General features: G+C 53.7%; 4 protein-coding genes across 4 annotated transcripts; all 4 read left to right on the top strand.

Moving 5' to 3' along the window:
• Nucleotides 1-1,716: 1,716 nt before the first annotated feature.
• erg13 (hydroxymethylglutaryl-CoA synthase) lies at nt 1,717-3,910 on the top strand. Its single transcript, XM_024848766.1, has 4 exons — nt 1,717-1,957; nt 2,052-2,154; nt 2,288-3,366; nt 3,424-3,910. Exons 1-4 carry the CDS (start codon nt 1,898-1,900, stop codon nt 3,559-3,561), a joined length of 1,380 nt encoding a protein of 459 aa, XP_024708256.1. The 5' UTR covers nt 1,717-1,897; the 3' UTR covers nt 3,562-3,910.
• Nucleotides 3,911-5,409: 1,499 nt separating this feature from the next.
• P170DRAFT_349389 (uncharacterized protein) lies at nt 5,410-7,338 on the top strand (the record flags this gene model as incomplete). Its single annotated transcript, XM_024843733.1, has 1 exon — nt 5,410-7,338. One exon carries the CDS (start codon nt 5,410-5,412, stop codon nt 7,336-7,338), a length of 1,929 nt encoding a protein of 642 aa, XP_024708255.1.
• A 507-nt stretch (nt 7,339-7,845) lies between these two features.
• On the top strand, nt 7,846-9,766 carry P170DRAFT_351271 (FAD binding domain protein; the record flags this gene model as incomplete). Its single annotated transcript, XM_024843851.1, has 3 exons — nt 7,846-8,489; nt 8,566-9,056; nt 9,129-9,766. 3 exons carry the CDS (start codon nt 7,846-7,848, stop codon nt 9,764-9,766), a joined length of 1,773 nt encoding a protein of 590 aa, XP_024708254.1.
• Nucleotides 9,767-11,489: 1,723 nt separating this feature from the next.
• On the top strand, nt 11,490-15,621 carry pmcB (putative calcium-translocating P-type ATPase(PMCA-type)). Its single transcript, XM_024848765.1, has 5 exons — nt 11,490-11,599; nt 11,675-12,529; nt 12,579-13,009; nt 13,065-13,207; nt 13,262-15,621. The coding sequence occupies exons 1-5, from the start codon at nt 11,528-11,530 to the stop codon at nt 15,427-15,429; spliced, it is 3,669 nt and encodes a 1,222-aa protein (XP_024708253.1). The 5' UTR covers nt 11,490-11,527; the 3' UTR covers nt 15,430-15,621.
• Nucleotides 15,622-15,673: the final 52 nt, after the last annotated feature.

Genomic DNA, 15,673 nt, shown 5'->3' with positions numbered 1-15,673 from the left:
CAAGTGGGCGAGTGTCTCTTTCTCCCATGAAACCATGAAACCATGAAACCCCAAAATCATCCGATGACTCCCGGGACAACGCCTTTGCCGGATCAGCTGTTTGACGGCGACGACAGCCGAACGGAAGCGAGACACACAATCCTCTACTCGGACCGTTAACACCCAGAGACAGTGGAGTTTCTGACGACTCTGCATACTTCGTAGTCCACCCTCGACTAATCCAAGTCCAAGTGTGGGATGGGCAAGACGAATAGGAATTCACCTCGCATTCCACCCTCGGGATCGGATACCACAAAAGGCTTTGGCAGAGATCGGTTCTTTCCGTCACGGAGAGACACGCGAGGAGGGGCTATCGTCATCCATAATCAGTTAATTCCAGGCCGTCCTCGGGGCTTCCTCGTAGGGAGAGGCATCCACTGAGATCCCTGTTCCAGACGAAGTTCTCGGCAAACTGGAGCCCTTTGGTCCTGGTTTCGTCCGTAGAGATCCACATGATAAGATTGATTAATCCTGGAATGGATTTTTTTTTACTGTTACGACAGTCTCGCCGGGTTGCATTGCAGTTTTACAGAGTGGATAATATTATCTAAAAATGACCTTGGAGGAGGGGCTCGTTGATATGAAGAGATGAGGGAGTTGGGAACGCACCACCCGATATCGCAGTTCGGAGGATAACCCTGTCGTGATGTAGTGGTAGCCAAGTATTGTGGATGATCTTTTTTCATTCTCATTTTCATTTCTATTTTATTTATTTTATTTTATTTTATTTTATTTATTATTATTATTATTATTTTTTTTTTTTTGCCTCCTTGTTCTGACTTGCATTCTCTGCTGAATGTCAGCTTCGGCCGACAGTCAGTCTGTTTTAGTAGTTCGACACGAGGACCAGAAAGCCATGTTAGCATCATTCATGGTGACGACGAGGATCCATGGAAGTAACTATGCGTATGTCATGCAAGAGGAATCGAATACGAAGGATGAAATCATTGACGCCGGATTTCTAATGCGGTATCTTTTGATCACGTTTGCATGGAAATCCATGCAGTATGTAGATGTATGCCGGCATGTTTGGGTGGAAGCACAGAAGTCCTGTCCTACGCGGTCAATCCACCGTGATTGGGGGTTGACGAGGCCCCAACGGTCATTCCGAATGAGCATTCCAAGCCCATGATTTGGTGTATCTCGTTGTTTTTGGCCTTCCTCCAAGTCGAAACCGAAGTATCGCATCCCGGCAGGTCGCGACAGGACGATGGCACCATCACGAGCAAGTCGAGTTGCACGAAGAGTCGGTGAGGTCAGACCGGAGGACGCAGGCAGGCGTAAAGGAAAAAAGGGGCCGAGAGAATGCAGTCAGGGGCATCCAGACAGCGCAACGCGACGAAATTGTCTCATAGAAGGGCACTCTAGTATGTAGAGTACGGTGTACATTATATCCTGGAGAAGCAGTGGGGAATTTTCATCTGTTGATCCGCTCGAGTCACGATGGCCGGATGGAGCTATTCCCTGTTTGGTCGTGGCGCTAACCTGCCCCGGCCTAGCGTCCACACCTCAGGCTGCCGCCGCCTGAAAGTTGCCTGAGTTTGAACTTTGAACAATAAAAAAATTAAAAAAAGGGACCCGCAGAGGGAGACTAGCCGATAACGAACCAGCTTCCTTCACGTTGGTTGATTATATCTACACCTCGCTCTCGCCGCTCCGGTCCTCCCCTCTCGCTCTCTTTTTTCTCTCTCTCTTCCTCTCTCCCTCTCTCTTCCATTCTTCCCTCTTCTCATCCTCTTTCTCCCGTCCTAAGTCCCGTCGGATTCCCACAATTCCCTTTCTTCTTCCTGATACCCCTCGGTCATTCTTCCGCCCCTCTATTCTACCACGTCTCCCCCCCCCTGATCACACCGCCACTATGTCTGCTCGTCCCCAGAACATTGGTATCAAGGCCATCGAGGTCTACTTCCCCAGTCAGGTATGCTCTCCGTGGACGTGGACTCGCTCAATGCCTCCTCGAGAACAATAACAAAGAAACCCAAGTGGGGTTCGGGGCTAACGATTGTTCGCAGTGTGTTGACCAGTCCGACCTGGAGAAGTTCGATGGCGTGAGCGAGGGCAAATACACAATTGGTCTGGGTCAGACCAAGATGAGCTTCTGTGATGACCGTGAGGGTACGTTGGCTGTCAAAGTGTCTTACTGGCATTTGGATCACTTGTTTTCTTTCTTCCCTTCTTTTTTGTTTTAGTTTTGATTTTTAGTTTCTCGTCCTTCGGAGCCCACCATACTAACTGTCGCCTCCAACAGACATCTACTCCATGGCCCTGACCACCCTCTCCTCCCTCATCAGCAAATACAACATTGACAAGAACAACGTTGGCCGCCTGGAAGTGGGTACCGAGACCCTGCTGGACAAGTCCAAGTCCGTCAAGTCGGTCCTGATGCAGCTCTTTGCTCCCGACAACACCAACATCGAGGGCATTGACACCGTCAACGCTTGCTACGGTGGCACCAACGCTGTTTTCAACAGCATCAACTGGGTCGAGTCCTCCGCCTGGGACGGCAGAGATGCCATCGTGGTTTGCGGTGATATTGCCCTGTACGCCAAGGGTGCTGCTCGCCCCACTGGTGGTGCCGGCTGCGTTGCCATGCTGATCGGCCCTGACGCCCCTATTGTCTTCGAGCCCGGTCTCCGTGGCAGCTACATCACCCACGCCTACGACTTCTTCAAGCCGGACCTGACCAGCGAGTACCCCGTCGTTGACGGCCAGTTCTCGCTCAAGTGCTACACCGAGGCCGTCGATGCCTGCTACAAGGCCTACGACGCCCGCGAGAAGACTCTCCAGGAGAAGGCCCAGAACGGCAGCAACGGCACGGCCCAGGACGACAGCAAGACCCCCCTGGACCGATTTGACTACATTCTTTACCACGCTCCCACCTGCAAGCTGGTCCAGAAGTCGTTCGGCCGCATGCTGTACAACGACTACCTCGCCAACCCCTCCCACCCTGCCTTCGCCGAGGTCGCCGCCGAGCTGCGTGACCTGACCTACGACCAGTCCCTGACCGACAAGAACGTCGAGAAGACCTTCATGGGTCTGACCAAGAAGCGTTACGCCGAGCGTGTGCGCCCCGGTCTGGACGTGGCCACCCTGTGCGGTAACATGTACACCGCTACCGTCTACGCCGGTCTGGCCAGCTTGATCTCCAACGTTTCGTTTGATCCCGCCGAGGCCAAGCGTGTTGGAATCTTCTCCTACGGCAGCGGTCTTGCCGCCTCCATGTACAGCGCCAAGATTGTCGGCGACGTGTCCTACATGGTCGAGAAGCTCGACCTTCACAACCGCCTCAACGGCAGAACCGTTCTGCCTCCTCAGGCTTATGATGATGTAAGAAAACCCGTTGCCCCCGCCATGATTGGTGCCCTTTGACTAACGTACGATTAGATGTGTGTCCTTCGTGAGCATGCTCACCTGAAGAAGAACTTCAAGCCCTCTGGCAAGACGGAGACGCTTTACCCCAACACCTACTACCTCTCCGAGGTGGATGACATGTTCCGACGCCAGTACGAAGTCAAGGCCTAAATTGCGCCTGGCGCCTAACGGACCTTGCTCTTTTTTTCTTTGCTTTTTGTCTTGGACCCAACCGGGTCTCTTTTTAGACGGTTCATTAGACTTCCTCGGCACCCAGAGCTTAAGATTCCCGTACAGAATTCAAGTCTGGTGTGATGATGGTTTCTGCTTGCCTTTGCATTGTCTGGGCTTTCGGGGATTGGTATCTCCTATACAGGGAGGAATGATGACGATGATGATGCTCTTTAGATTTAAGGTGGCGCTGGAATGCTTCCGGATTCCCAAGAAGAACTTTCGATTTCTTTTTCTTTTTCTTTTATTGATATTAATCTAATTAATCAAATACATGATTTCACTGTCCATATGATAGCATCTGCTTGTTCCATACATCGTACATACATCGTAACGTGCAGTCCGGGCTGCTGACTTAAGCCATGGCGCCGGAACCCTCTTTCTAACTTGTTCTTCAACGTCAGTAAACCTCACCACTCCGGTGGAACCGCCGCATGATACAAAGATAGATCCTGCAGAAAGTCAAGTCTGCTGCATAACTTAAAACAAACTATCCCGTTACTTTTATTTCAAAAATAGCACTGTCGCAGGTCGATTTGGATCATGTTCGTCCACTCCTTACCCGCCGAACCCTCTCTCTATCGTGCCATCACCCTGTTTAATTCTTCTTTTTTCTCCCCCTCTCGTCCAATCTGAAAAAGGTAGCGGATGGCGATCGAGCAATTTCCATCAGGCCCGATGCTGATTTGTCCGCTTCATCGAAGCCAAGCCTGCTGCAGGTTCTCAAAAATGAAGAACCACTCAGCGAGCCTGGCGCCCACCTGGGTCGTGCGAGCCGGCGCGTACTGCAGCCAACTTCATTTGCTCCGAGCTATCGGCATCATTCATTCAGAGAGGGTATTCTTAGGACGACTCGGGTTCTGAAACTACTGTGCCTGCTATTGTGGCCCTGGCGCTTGGTCAAACTCGCTTTCATTGGCCTGCACCCGCGCTTTCCTCATGCCTCTATTGCCGTTCCTTTTCGATCGTTGGCGCCGCGAAATGCAATCACTTTTCTTTCCCCAGGGACCACATGCTGTGAAAGTATGCCAGTCATTGATGTTCCTCTTGCCGCCCATTGATAGACCTCCCAGGCGTGTCGCTTATGGGCGGAGCTCGAGATTAATTTAGCAACATTTGACCGAGAATAGCATGAAACGCGAGTGCTGCCGATTAAAGATCTTATTTTAGATCACAACGAACCATTTCCTAGACGGGGAAGGCCGTTGATCTCGATGAGATCTGAAGACTTGCAGAAGATGCAAATTTAGCAACATTTTGACGCGCGACTGTCAGATGAAACACTCATGCTGGCCCTCAATGGCTCTGAGAATCGTTTGTTTCGCGCATCATCCGAAGTGTCGGCAGCCCATATGTCGATTCCCTCTCGATTGCTCTGCTAGACACCCCGGGAGCTCGGCGGTTTGGCGTCAAGATGGAGCATAGCTCATGTTTCACGTTGTTGTCCCCTACTCCTGTCTATCGGCTATCTTTTTTTACTTCGGGGTCGTGTGGCTCCAGGCCTCAAGAACATTTAATATCCAAACAACCTCCGGTCTGGATATGCAAGAATTCCTCGTGGCAATCCATACAAGCAATGAACCGCCTGTGATTCCCTGTTCAAGTGCTGTGCAGTTGTTCTTTTCTTTACTCTTCTGTCTTCGTTCAATCCATCTATTGGCAAAGACCGTCTCTTTTCGCATACCACTGGAAGCTGGTTCTTCCAAGAAGGCATCGACCTGCAGCCCACTTCGACAGCCATTCCTCTTTGATCCCTTTTCTTCTATCACACAATTTTGTTTCATCACTATGTCTCCTCATTATTCCCACTACAGGCCAACCACCCCACCAGGTCTGCCAACGGGGGAGTATATCCGGACCGGTAGTCATAGCCGCAATGCCTCTGACTCGTCCATATACTCTAACGACTCGTCCCCATGGTCTGCGGTCACCTCGGCTACTAGCGCGAGTGATGACTCGCCTCCCCGGCATCACCATGGACCTACTCTACTCCCCAGGATCAGATCACAGGACGTGATCATCGAGCCGGCCCCCAGTGGTGGCCAGCAACGCCAACGTCGTGTCTTATCGAACACACGAAACCCGCCAGGCTTTCTTCCATATCCTCCCAGCCGTGCTTCGGGGCAGCGCAATGCTGGAGAGTCCGCAGCTCTGCTATCTCCGGTCTCGCCGATGTACAGCTCCTCTCACCACGGTTCGACATTGTCATCCCCCGTCAGTATCACGCCGTCGCACAAGCGTAAAACCTCCGGCGGGCACTCTCGCTCAGGTTCTTGCTCCAGTATCGACGAGGCCACTTTGAACCGATACGGCTATCCCACCTATCGGCAGCTTCCTAGATACTCGATACAACCGCAAGCGTCTCCTACAACGCCGGTCACGCCGATCACGCCCAATATCGTTGTGTACCCGCCATACTCGCAATGTTCCCCCAATGATACCGCGCAAGTCAGGGTTCGAACTTGTACCCAGGTGCCGCTGGTATTGCCCGCTTCTCCCTACGGCTACTCTCGAGTTCCGAGTGCCCAGAGTTCTCCCGTCGGATTTGTCCACCCGGACGAAGGACTGCACCCTCAATCCACCAATCTACTTTGCTATTTGACCGCACCAACGCAAGCTATTAACCTAGTGCGGAATGTGAGCGTGGTCCCTACCCGGGGGATGCATGATTACTTCTGGTGGGACATCCGGAATCTGCGCAGCTGGACCTCTTTTTCGCTGCACACCTTCAATTCTATCAGTGGCCTCACCAAACTTCTGAAAACCGCAATCTCTTCGCATCTGACGCCGCCGACAGCGGTCTCAAGCTCTCGTCTTGCGCCCGACTCCGAGGCCGCTTTGGTGAGCCTGATTCATGATTTGTACGCGCCTCGCGTGAACGCTGCTCTGGCTGTCTCCCAAGGGTCTGACCACTTGACACTCTACCCGGCCCCTGTCCCGCGCACCACTGCCAACAAAAACTACGGAGGGCCACATTTCCTCGCCAACTATGCCTCGGATAGGGAATGCACCAGCTCTGGCTTGCCTCGCGGACGGCTAGTTGGCATCGTCAAAACCTTCGACCGTTGGAATACCGGGATGCGCAACGAAGCGCCCCATCGGCGAGTCGAGTACCTCAATGGCTTGGCACATCTCCAACGGTGCATGCGCGAACACTCCTGCCGATATGGTTTCATCATTACCGAGATTGAGCTTGTTTGCGTACGAGCGGGGTGTGACGAAGGCGACGACGTGCCTTATTTTGGCTTCTTGGAGGTTTCTCCTCCGATTCCTACGAAGATTGCCGCAGGACGCGGTGCTAGAAACTCGAGAGCATCAGAACCCTACGCTCATTCTCCGACACCGTCCAGCGACAGCTCTTTGGCCAGCCAGTCTCCGCTGCTCGATGGAACCCCCGAGCCGACTCCGAGCGCTCTTGACATACCAATGACCGCCACTCTGGCGCTGTATTTCTTGTTGATGCTGTCCAAATCGGTTCCTTTGCCGTCCCAACCGTCAGCACACCTCAACGTTGGCGGACCGGGTGCACTGACGCGACAGCGTATTCTGCCGGAGGGAAAGGATAGCTGGATTCCACAACCGCAGATTGGCGAGCGCCGTGATGCAAAACGAGTGCGCGGCTGGGTATGGCCGCAAGATGCCTGGCATCGACGCGAGGGGGGAGGCGTTCCGCGCTCGCGAGCAGGGGAATCCAAACCAAAGAAGTGGCACAAATAATGTACGGAAAGGGAAATGAGAATGAAATCTTTTTTTTTTTTTTCATCTTACGTATTTCATGCTCTGTGGATAATTTTATTTGAAATAATAATTATAATGTTAAAAAGGTCCCCCGGAATAGACCTCTCGTACTACCCGTTTCCCCATAACGTTGAGAAGTATTTGGTATTAATGGTTTCAACCATCATACTCGCAAGGTAGGACATTAGGAATCGTTGCAGCCACTCCTGTATCAGATCTCCCCCAAGGTCCTCATGATGCAAATCGCCCGTGCACATGCATGGTTTCCATCTCGAACCACACCCAAGGACCTTGGGATCCGAGTACCCTGTGAGATAGGTATGATCATCGACTGGCATCATTGATCACCGTGCAAGCTATAAAAGATGCCGTGGATGATGACGCTTGGACATAAGTTGAATATTTATGCAACTCTCTACTATTACCAACATCTTCTAGTCTATCTGCACACTGTCCATTGTCCATTGTGACCCCATACACCGAAACATGGTCGGCCCTACAGTCCCAGCTTCATTCCCCGACCTCCTCGATGTGATTATCGTCGGCGCCGGGCCCTGCGGTCTCGCCGTTGCGGCTCGTTTGAACGAAGAGACGCCCTCCGCCATGTTCACCGATGAAGAGCATCAACGATACCACTGGATCAACAAACACAGCGGGCGGATGGCCCTGGTGCAGGCGCAACATCGGAAGAGGAAAGGGGTCAAGGCGGAGAAATGGCACGGCTTCGATGCCCGGCGCTCGAGCCAAAGCCATCATCGCTTCTCTGATAGTTCGGACGTGTCTTCCTCCTCGCCGCCGTTGTCGTCCTCGCCCCCGTCGTTGGCGTCGTCTGTCTCCTCGTCACCTGATATAGACCTTGATGATCCGCACACGGAGGGGGGACTGACTATGACGGTGCTGGATAGCACGGGTGATCGATGGATGGAGAAGTGGAACCGGGCGTTCAAGACGCTGGAGATCGAGCAGCTTCGCAGTCCCATGTTTTTTCACGTGGATCCAAGTGACCGGGACGGCATGCTGGCGTATACACAGGAGACGGGCCGGGACAAAGATCTCTGGGAGATCACCGGGTGCGTGGGGAAGGAGTTGAGCAAGCATAAGAAAAAGAAGAAGTTACAGTCGAAGTCACAGTGAGATGATTCCCTTTCGATCAAGACCCTGTCGGGTTAGCTTTGAGATCGCCGATGGCTAATGCAAAATGTGTAGGGTTATCGGGGAAGCGGAGATCGATGAACGAGATCGCAAGGACTACTTCTCTCCGTCGACTGGTCTCTTTTCGGATTACTGTGATAGCATCATATCGCGTTACGGACTCGGGAGTCCCGGGATGATTTCGCAGTGCGAAGTGGAGGATATCCGATACGATGTCCATCCGGAGCTGTCGCCCTCAGATAAGATATTCACTGTGACTACAGCCGACGGGAAGCAGCTCTATAGTCGGGCAGTCGTATTGGCTATTGGACCCGGTAGAACGAAAGTTTTTCCGTTCCAACTGACGAGGGAAGAGGAGCAAGGTGCCTGCCACAGCACCGAAATTCGATCCTTCCCAAGCCCCAGTGTCAGGCAGAAGATCCAGCAAAGGCAGCAAACCAACCTGGTAGTCGTTGGCGGAGGATTGTCCTCCGCCCAGATAGTGGATATGGCCATTCGCAAGGGGGTCAGCAAAGTGTGGTTCCTCATGAGATCGGACTTCAAAGGTAAGAGGACAAAACACGAAAGCTTCGCCTCATAGCCTGATGACAGCTAACCGGGTTTCACTTCCTCATCAGTCAAGCATTTCGACATCGGCTTATCCTGGATGGGCAAGTTCCGCAACTACGAGAAGGCAGCCTTCTGGTCGGCCGACACGGACGAGGAGCGCCTGGAGATGATCAAGACAGCGCGCAACGGAGGCAGCATCACGCCGCGGTACACGAAGATCCTGAAGCAGCATGCAGCGCGCCACCGGGTGTCCATCCATCCACGGACGGTGATCTGCGGCCGAGAGTTCTGCACCGCCTCGCAAACCTGGCGTCTCACGACCTATCCACCAATTCCGGACCTCCCTCGCATCGATTACATCTACTTCGCGACGGGCATGCAGGCGGACGTCAACGAGCTTCCGCTGCTGCAACGAATGAACCGCGAGTACCCGATCGAGAGCAAGCAGGGACTTCCGTGCATCACGGAGGACCTGATGTGGAAGCCCGACGTGCCACTGTTCTTGACGGGGCGCCTTGCTGCGCTCCGCTTGGGACCAGGAGCCCCCAACCTGGAGGGAGCGAGGCTGGGAGCCGAGCGAGTGGCATGGGGGATGGAGGAGGTGCTGGGCCGGAAGAAGACCGACGAGGACGAGACGAAGCGGTCGAAGGAATGCTTCTGTGGCTTGGGGAATCGGTATGCCGAGTTGGAAGAGGTGAGCTGGTAGTTGGGAGTTGGGAGTTGGTAGTTGGGAGGTTGGATAGCCCTAAGTTGGGACTGAATGGATATACGCAGTACTGCGGTAGAGAGGTGGATGCAGTACGAGTACGGGTATGCCTCTGTTCCGTACATGACATTACATACAGTACACATATACTAACAGCGCAATTCCGGTAATGATACCTGTTATACGCAGACCACACTGTAAATGACGATACCAGAACGATGCTGCCTGCGTCCGTCTCGTTCGTCGCCTTTTCTTTCCTTTCGCCTTCTTCTCTCTTCTTCTCTCCCCGTCAACTCCTTCTCTCTCCACTCCTCTTCATCTTATCTGACTTGCCCCATCTCATTGTCGCTTTAAACTTTCCAAGCCCCAATTCGCCTCCCCACCACCGATGTCAGTCGGCATCAGCTGGCCCGGTGGAGTTTGTTTCCTTCTGAGTATTCAATATTCATCAACTCAACCACCATGAGATAATTATGATGGATGAGACATCCATCTCCAGCCACAACGGCGGCGCCACTCCGCTGGCACGCGATGCAACCCAGTGGACCGCTGATCCAGCATGATCCAGGTCCCCATGGATTGGAAATCCAGGAATGATGGATGATTCCAGTATGATGGAAGAGCACCGCCACATTTTCAGCCGCAGAGGTGAGCCCTCGTGGTGGTGCGCCACAATCAGGGGCGACGTCAGTTTGAGGGCGATGAAGGCACTACGCAAAATAGCTTCGGCGCTTCACCCTTCAAAAGGGACCCAGAAAAAAGCATAATTGATTGCGTTTCCTCATTGGTGTATATGACGCAAATTAATCCCCATTGTGCACGACACGTTCTGGACTGCTTTCGGACTGGACGAATGAGGCGCAGCCGACCGCCAATTCGCCATCCATTCAACTTGGCGGCAAAAATCTCGACCAGCTCGCGACGTTGATCGGCTCTCCACCGCGCGATTGGCGGCGTCCAGCTGTGGGTTTGCTGCTTGCTGGCGCTGGAGCTCCCTGGCCGTCGCTTCGTTACCCGCCCTCGTTTCGCTATACGACAAACAGCCCGTCTCTAGTCGGCGCCTAAACGAGAGGTTGATGCTTCCACTCAGAGCTCGAGATGGCAAGAATAGTTGAGGGGGAGAAAAGCCCCACCCTGTTTTTTTCTTGGGTGAAGGAGGGTGAGAAAAAAAAAGATGTTCTCGACTCTCACCCCCTTTTGACTTTTCGGGGAGATTGTCTCCTCCGTAAGGAGGCTGTGCAGAGGGGGAAACGTCCCGGACATGTTACCCAAGTCTTTGGACCACTCAGGTTGGCGCTTAAGTCACTCACCTTCTCGCTTCCCCCCTCTTTCACTAGAGACAATGCAAGAGAGAGCCTGCAGAGTGACTCCGGTTTCTGGCGTGTCCGTATTCCCTCACTGGAACACTTGGCAGCTATCCGGTTTCGCCTGAACTGCGCCGACGAAAGGCGCAATCGAAAAAGGAACTTGGACCCGCAAATATTTATTATTCTTGTTTGAAATCGTCATGTTTTGGAAATAAAAAAAATAAAATAAAATACGATGAGAGGAAAAGGAATAACCTTTTTTCAACATACTAATCTCTTATGCGAGACTATCAGATTAGGCTGCCTAGGCATTTACACAGCCTCAAGAGCAACCGCCTAAAAGAACACGCACATGCCCTTAATTTTGAGGGATTTCTGATGCATACCTCCTATTAATGCTAATACTACCCTGGTCTCTCTCTCTTCCTATCAAATCACATTGTTGGTCGGTCGCATGATGCCGACCCCAGACGATTCTCGTCAGGAAGGCTTTTTGAATCCTTTTGCAGGGATTCCTGCCACAGAGGTATGTAAACCTGTGTCAGACCTGGTTCTGTCCGGCGGGAAATCCTGATATCGATGATACTCATACTCTGCCCAGCAGTCTTCCTCCCCCGATCTATGGCACACCGACATCTCTCCGATACAGCCGTCGCCGGCAGCAGATATGACTACCCTTGATACTAACCGGTTGACCGTCCAGCACGGTCCGCCGCGCACGTCGCACTCCTTAGATGGCGAGACGCTGCGCTCGCGGGCAGACTCGACTATCTCCAGCGCTGATACCGCTGTCCGATCAAGAGCGAACTCGGCAGCCACCACGGCCGTACCCAGCAACACGGCATACGACGATGTCTCGGTGGCCGACGCTCTGAACCCTGACCCCCGGAACGAGAAGGACTTCCAAGTGGGAAATAACAAGTTTGCCTTCTCGCCCGGCCAGCTCAACAAGATGCAGAATCCCAAGTCTCTCGCCGCCTTCCAAGCCCTGGGTGGCCTACGGGGTCTCGAACGAGGCCTGCGGACCGACCTCACCTCCGGTCTATCGATAGACGAGTCCCATCTGGAGGGGTTGGTCAGCTTTGATGAGGCAACCTCCCTTGAAAAGACCCCGGCCAAGCAACAACCTAGCCAGACCCTCGAGACGCCAACGGCGGATGCCGAATCTCAGTTTTACGACCGTTTGCGCGTCTTCAGTCAGAACAGACTGCCGGCTCGAAAGTCCACCGGCTTCCTGAAACTGCTATGGATGGCCTACAATGACAAGATCATCATCCTGCTTACTATTGCCGCCATCGTCTCGCTGTCACTAGGCATCTACGAGACAACCAGCTCCGGTTCTGGTGTCGACTGGATCGAAGGCGTTGCTATTTGCGTTGCCATCTTGATCGTGACCGTTGTTACCGCCGCCAATGACTGGCAAAAGGAACGACAGTTTGCCAAGCTCAACAAGCGAGTAAGTATCTCATCTTACTCTAGAGTCGTACATATCTAACCTTTGATAGAACAATGATCGTGAAGTCAAGGCTGTCCGTTCCGGCAAGGTGGCCATGATATCCATCTTCGACATCACCGTCGGCGATGTTCTTCACCTGGAACCTGGTGACTCCATCCCCGCGGACGGACTGCTCGTCTCGGGTCACGGTGTGAAATGTGACGAGTCCTCCGCTACGGGGGAGTCCGACCAGATGAAGAAGACCGATGGCCACGAGGTCTGGCGGCAGATCAACAACGGCACGGCCACGAAGAAGCTCGACCCCTTCATGATCTCGGGCAGCAAAGTGCTCGAAGGCGTGGGGACTTATGTCGTCACCAGTGTTGGACCCTACTCGACTTACGGGCGCATTTTGTTGTCGCTGCAAGAATCCAATGATCCTACCCCGTTGCAGGTTAAGCTGGGTAGGCTGGCTAATTGGATTGGATGGTTGGGATCTAGGTAAGAGATCTTCTTTCCAACTACCTTCTTTCCCCTTGCTAATAGCATCCGTTAGTGCCGCAATCATACTTTTCTTCGCCTTGTTAATTAGATTCCTTGTCAACCTCTCGCATGATCCCGCCAGTCCCGCCATCAAAGGAAAGGAGTTTGTCGATATCCTGATTGTCGCTGTCACTGTGATTGTGGTTGCAATCCCTGGTAAGTGATATTTTGTCAATTTACGAGTTTTACAACATACTGACCACGATCCAGAGGGTCTTCCGCTGGCCGTGACTCTTGCCCTCGCCTTTGCCACCACACGAATGGTCAAGGAAAACAATCTTGTTCGCGTCCTTCGGGCCTGTGAAACCATGGGCAACGCAACCGTCATCTGCTCGGACAAGACCGGCACTCTGACACAGAACAAAATGACAGTCGTTGCTGGAACCTTGGGGCCTCGCAGCTTCAGTTCTGGTACTGGGGAGGGCAACGCTAGTGCCGGCACGGTGGCCGAGACGCTCAAGCAGTGCTCGCCCAAGGCCCGCGATCTGATAGTCAAGAGCATCGCCCTCAACTCCACCGCTTTCGAGGAGGACAAAAGTGGCACTCGAGAGTTCATCGGCAGCAAGACCGAGGTGGCCCTGCTGCAACTGGCTAGAGATTATCTCGGCATGGACGTCACCGCCGAGCGGGCCTCGGCGGAGATTGTCCAGCTGATCCCCTTTGACTCAGCCCGCAAGTGTATGGGGGTTGTGTACAGGGAGCCGACTGTGGGCTATCGTCTTCTTGTGAAGGGAGCCGCGGAGATCATGGTCGGCTCTTGCTCGACCAAAGTGTCCGAGGTGGACGCAAAGGATGGCATCGCCGTCGATGGGTTCTCCACGGAGGACAGCCGAAGGATGCTTGATACCATCGAGTCCTATGCTGGCCAGTCTCTGCGGACCATTGGTCTTGTGTACCGCGACTTCCCAACCCTTTCCAGCTGGCCCCCCAAGGGTTTCCACATGGAGGATGATCCGGACTCGGCGCAGTTCGAAGAAATCTTTCGGGACATGACTTGGCTTGGGGTGGTCGGCATTCAGGACCCTCTCCGACCCGAGGTGCCCGCAGCCATCAACAAGTGCAATTCGGCCGGTGTGCAGGTGAAGATGGTGACTGGTGACAACATGGCCACGGCCACAGCCATCGCCTCGTCCTGCGGTATCAAAACCGAGGATGGCATTGCCATGGAGGGTCCCAAATTCCGGCAGCTGTCGGACGAGGAGATGGACGAGATCATTCCCCGACTCCAGGTCCTCGCTCGCTCTTCGCCCGAGGATAAACGCATCCTGGTGGCGCGACTCAAGAAATTGGGCGAAACGGTGGCGGTCACCGGTGACGGGACCAACGACGGTCCTGCGCTGCGGACCGCCGACGTGGGCTTCTCCATGGGGATTGCCGGCACGGAGGTGGCCAAGGAGGCCAGCTCGATCATTCTGCTCGACGACAACTTCAAGTCGATCGTCACGGCGATCGCCTGGGGGCGGGCCGTCAACGATGCCGTGTCCAAGTTCCTCCAGTTCCAGATCACCGTCAACATCACGGCGGTCGTCCTGACCTTCGTCTCCTCTCTCTACAACAGCGACAACCAAAGCGTTCTGAACGCGGTGCAGCTGCTGTGGGTGAACCTGATCATGGACACGTTTGCCGCGCTGGCGCTGGCAACAGACGCGCCGACCGAGAAGATCCTCAACCGCAAGCCGGTGCCCAAGAGCGCCTCGCTGTTCACGGTCATCATGTGGAAGATGATCCTGGGCCAGGCCATCTACCAGCTCGCCATCACCTTCATGCTCTATTTTGCCGGCGACCGCCTCCTCGGGGCACACCTCAGCGAGAGCAACGGGCAGACGGAGCTCAACACGATCGTGTTCAACACCTTCGTGTGGATGCAGATCTTCAACGAGTTCAACAACCGCCGCCTCGACAACAAGCTGAACATCTTCGAGGGCATGTTCCGCAACTACTGGTTCCTCGGCATCAACTGCATTATGGTCGGCGGGCAGGTCATGATCGTCTACGTGGGTGGTGCTGCCTTCGGCGTCACCCAGCTCTCCGGCATCCAGTGGGCTGTATGTATCATCTGCGCTCTGGGGTGTCTTCCCTGGGCCGTGGTGCTGCGCCTGATCCCCGACCGACCCATCGAGCTTGCCCTCAACGCCATCGTCCGCGCCGGCAAGTTCGTCCTGCACCCGGTCGTCGTGGCTCTGCGTGGAGTGGGTGCCGTGGGCAAGTCCGTCACTCGGCCAGTGAAGCGTGTTTTCAAGAAATCGTCCCGAGACGAAACCCCCGTCCCTGCGGATGAGGAAGCCGTCAACTTGACGGATATGAAACAGCGCCGACCCACCCCCGAGGCACCCATGACGCCCGTCTCGGTGCCCCCTATTACTATTACGACTTCATAGATGATGACATTGATTGATACGATATGGGGTGAGCTCCACTCCGAGAAATCTGTACATTAATTACAACGGGCCTGGCGTTTTGATATTTTTTTTTTGTTTATTTGGACTGGATTGGGCTGGGTTTGGACTTTGGAAGCATTTGCGAGCGAGTTGGTTGGGTAGCAGTTGGTTCATCTGTATAGTACATTGAGCGATTCGAGATTTGCATTATTTTGGATTCATTGCATATGATTGGGTTTGGTAA

Source organism: Aspergillus steynii, assembly GCF_002849105.1.
Source record: "Aspergillus steynii IBT 23096 chromosome Unknown P170scaffold_2, whole genome shotgun sequence".
Taxonomy (NCBI): Eukaryota; Fungi; Ascomycota; class Eurotiomycetes; order Eurotiales; family Aspergillaceae; genus Aspergillus; species Aspergillus steynii.
This window is presented reverse-complemented; position numbering and strand designations above follow the sequence as displayed.

What these genes read in the sequence shown, in the direction of transcription:
- erg13 (XM_024848766.1), top strand. Translation starts at nt 1,898, where the DNA reads ATGTCTGCTCGTCCCCAGAACATTGGTATCAAGGCCATCGAGGTCTAC. An exon ending in CTTCTGTGATGACCGTGAGG is followed by an intron (nt 2,155 to 2,287) that starts GTACGTTGGCTG and finishes CGCCTCCAACAG; the next exon opens with ACATCTACTCCATGGCCCTG. An exon ending in CTCCTCAGGCTTATGATGAT is followed by an intron (nt 3,367 to 3,423) that starts GTAAGAAAACCC and finishes ACGTACGATTAG; the next exon opens with ATGTGTGTCCTTCGTGAGCA.
- pmcB (XM_024848765.1), top strand. Translation starts at nt 11,528, where the DNA reads ATGATGCCGACCCCAGACGATTCTCGTCAGGAAGGCTTTTTGAATCCT. An exon ending in CAGGGATTCCTGCCACAGAG is followed by an intron (nt 11,600 to 11,674) that starts GTATGTAAACCT and finishes TACTCTGCCCAG; the next exon opens with CAGTCTTCCTCCCCCGATCT. An exon ending in TTGCCAAGCTCAACAAGCGA is followed by an intron (nt 12,530 to 12,578) that starts GTAAGTATCTCA and finishes AACCTTTGATAG; the next exon opens with AACAATGATCGTGAAGTCAA.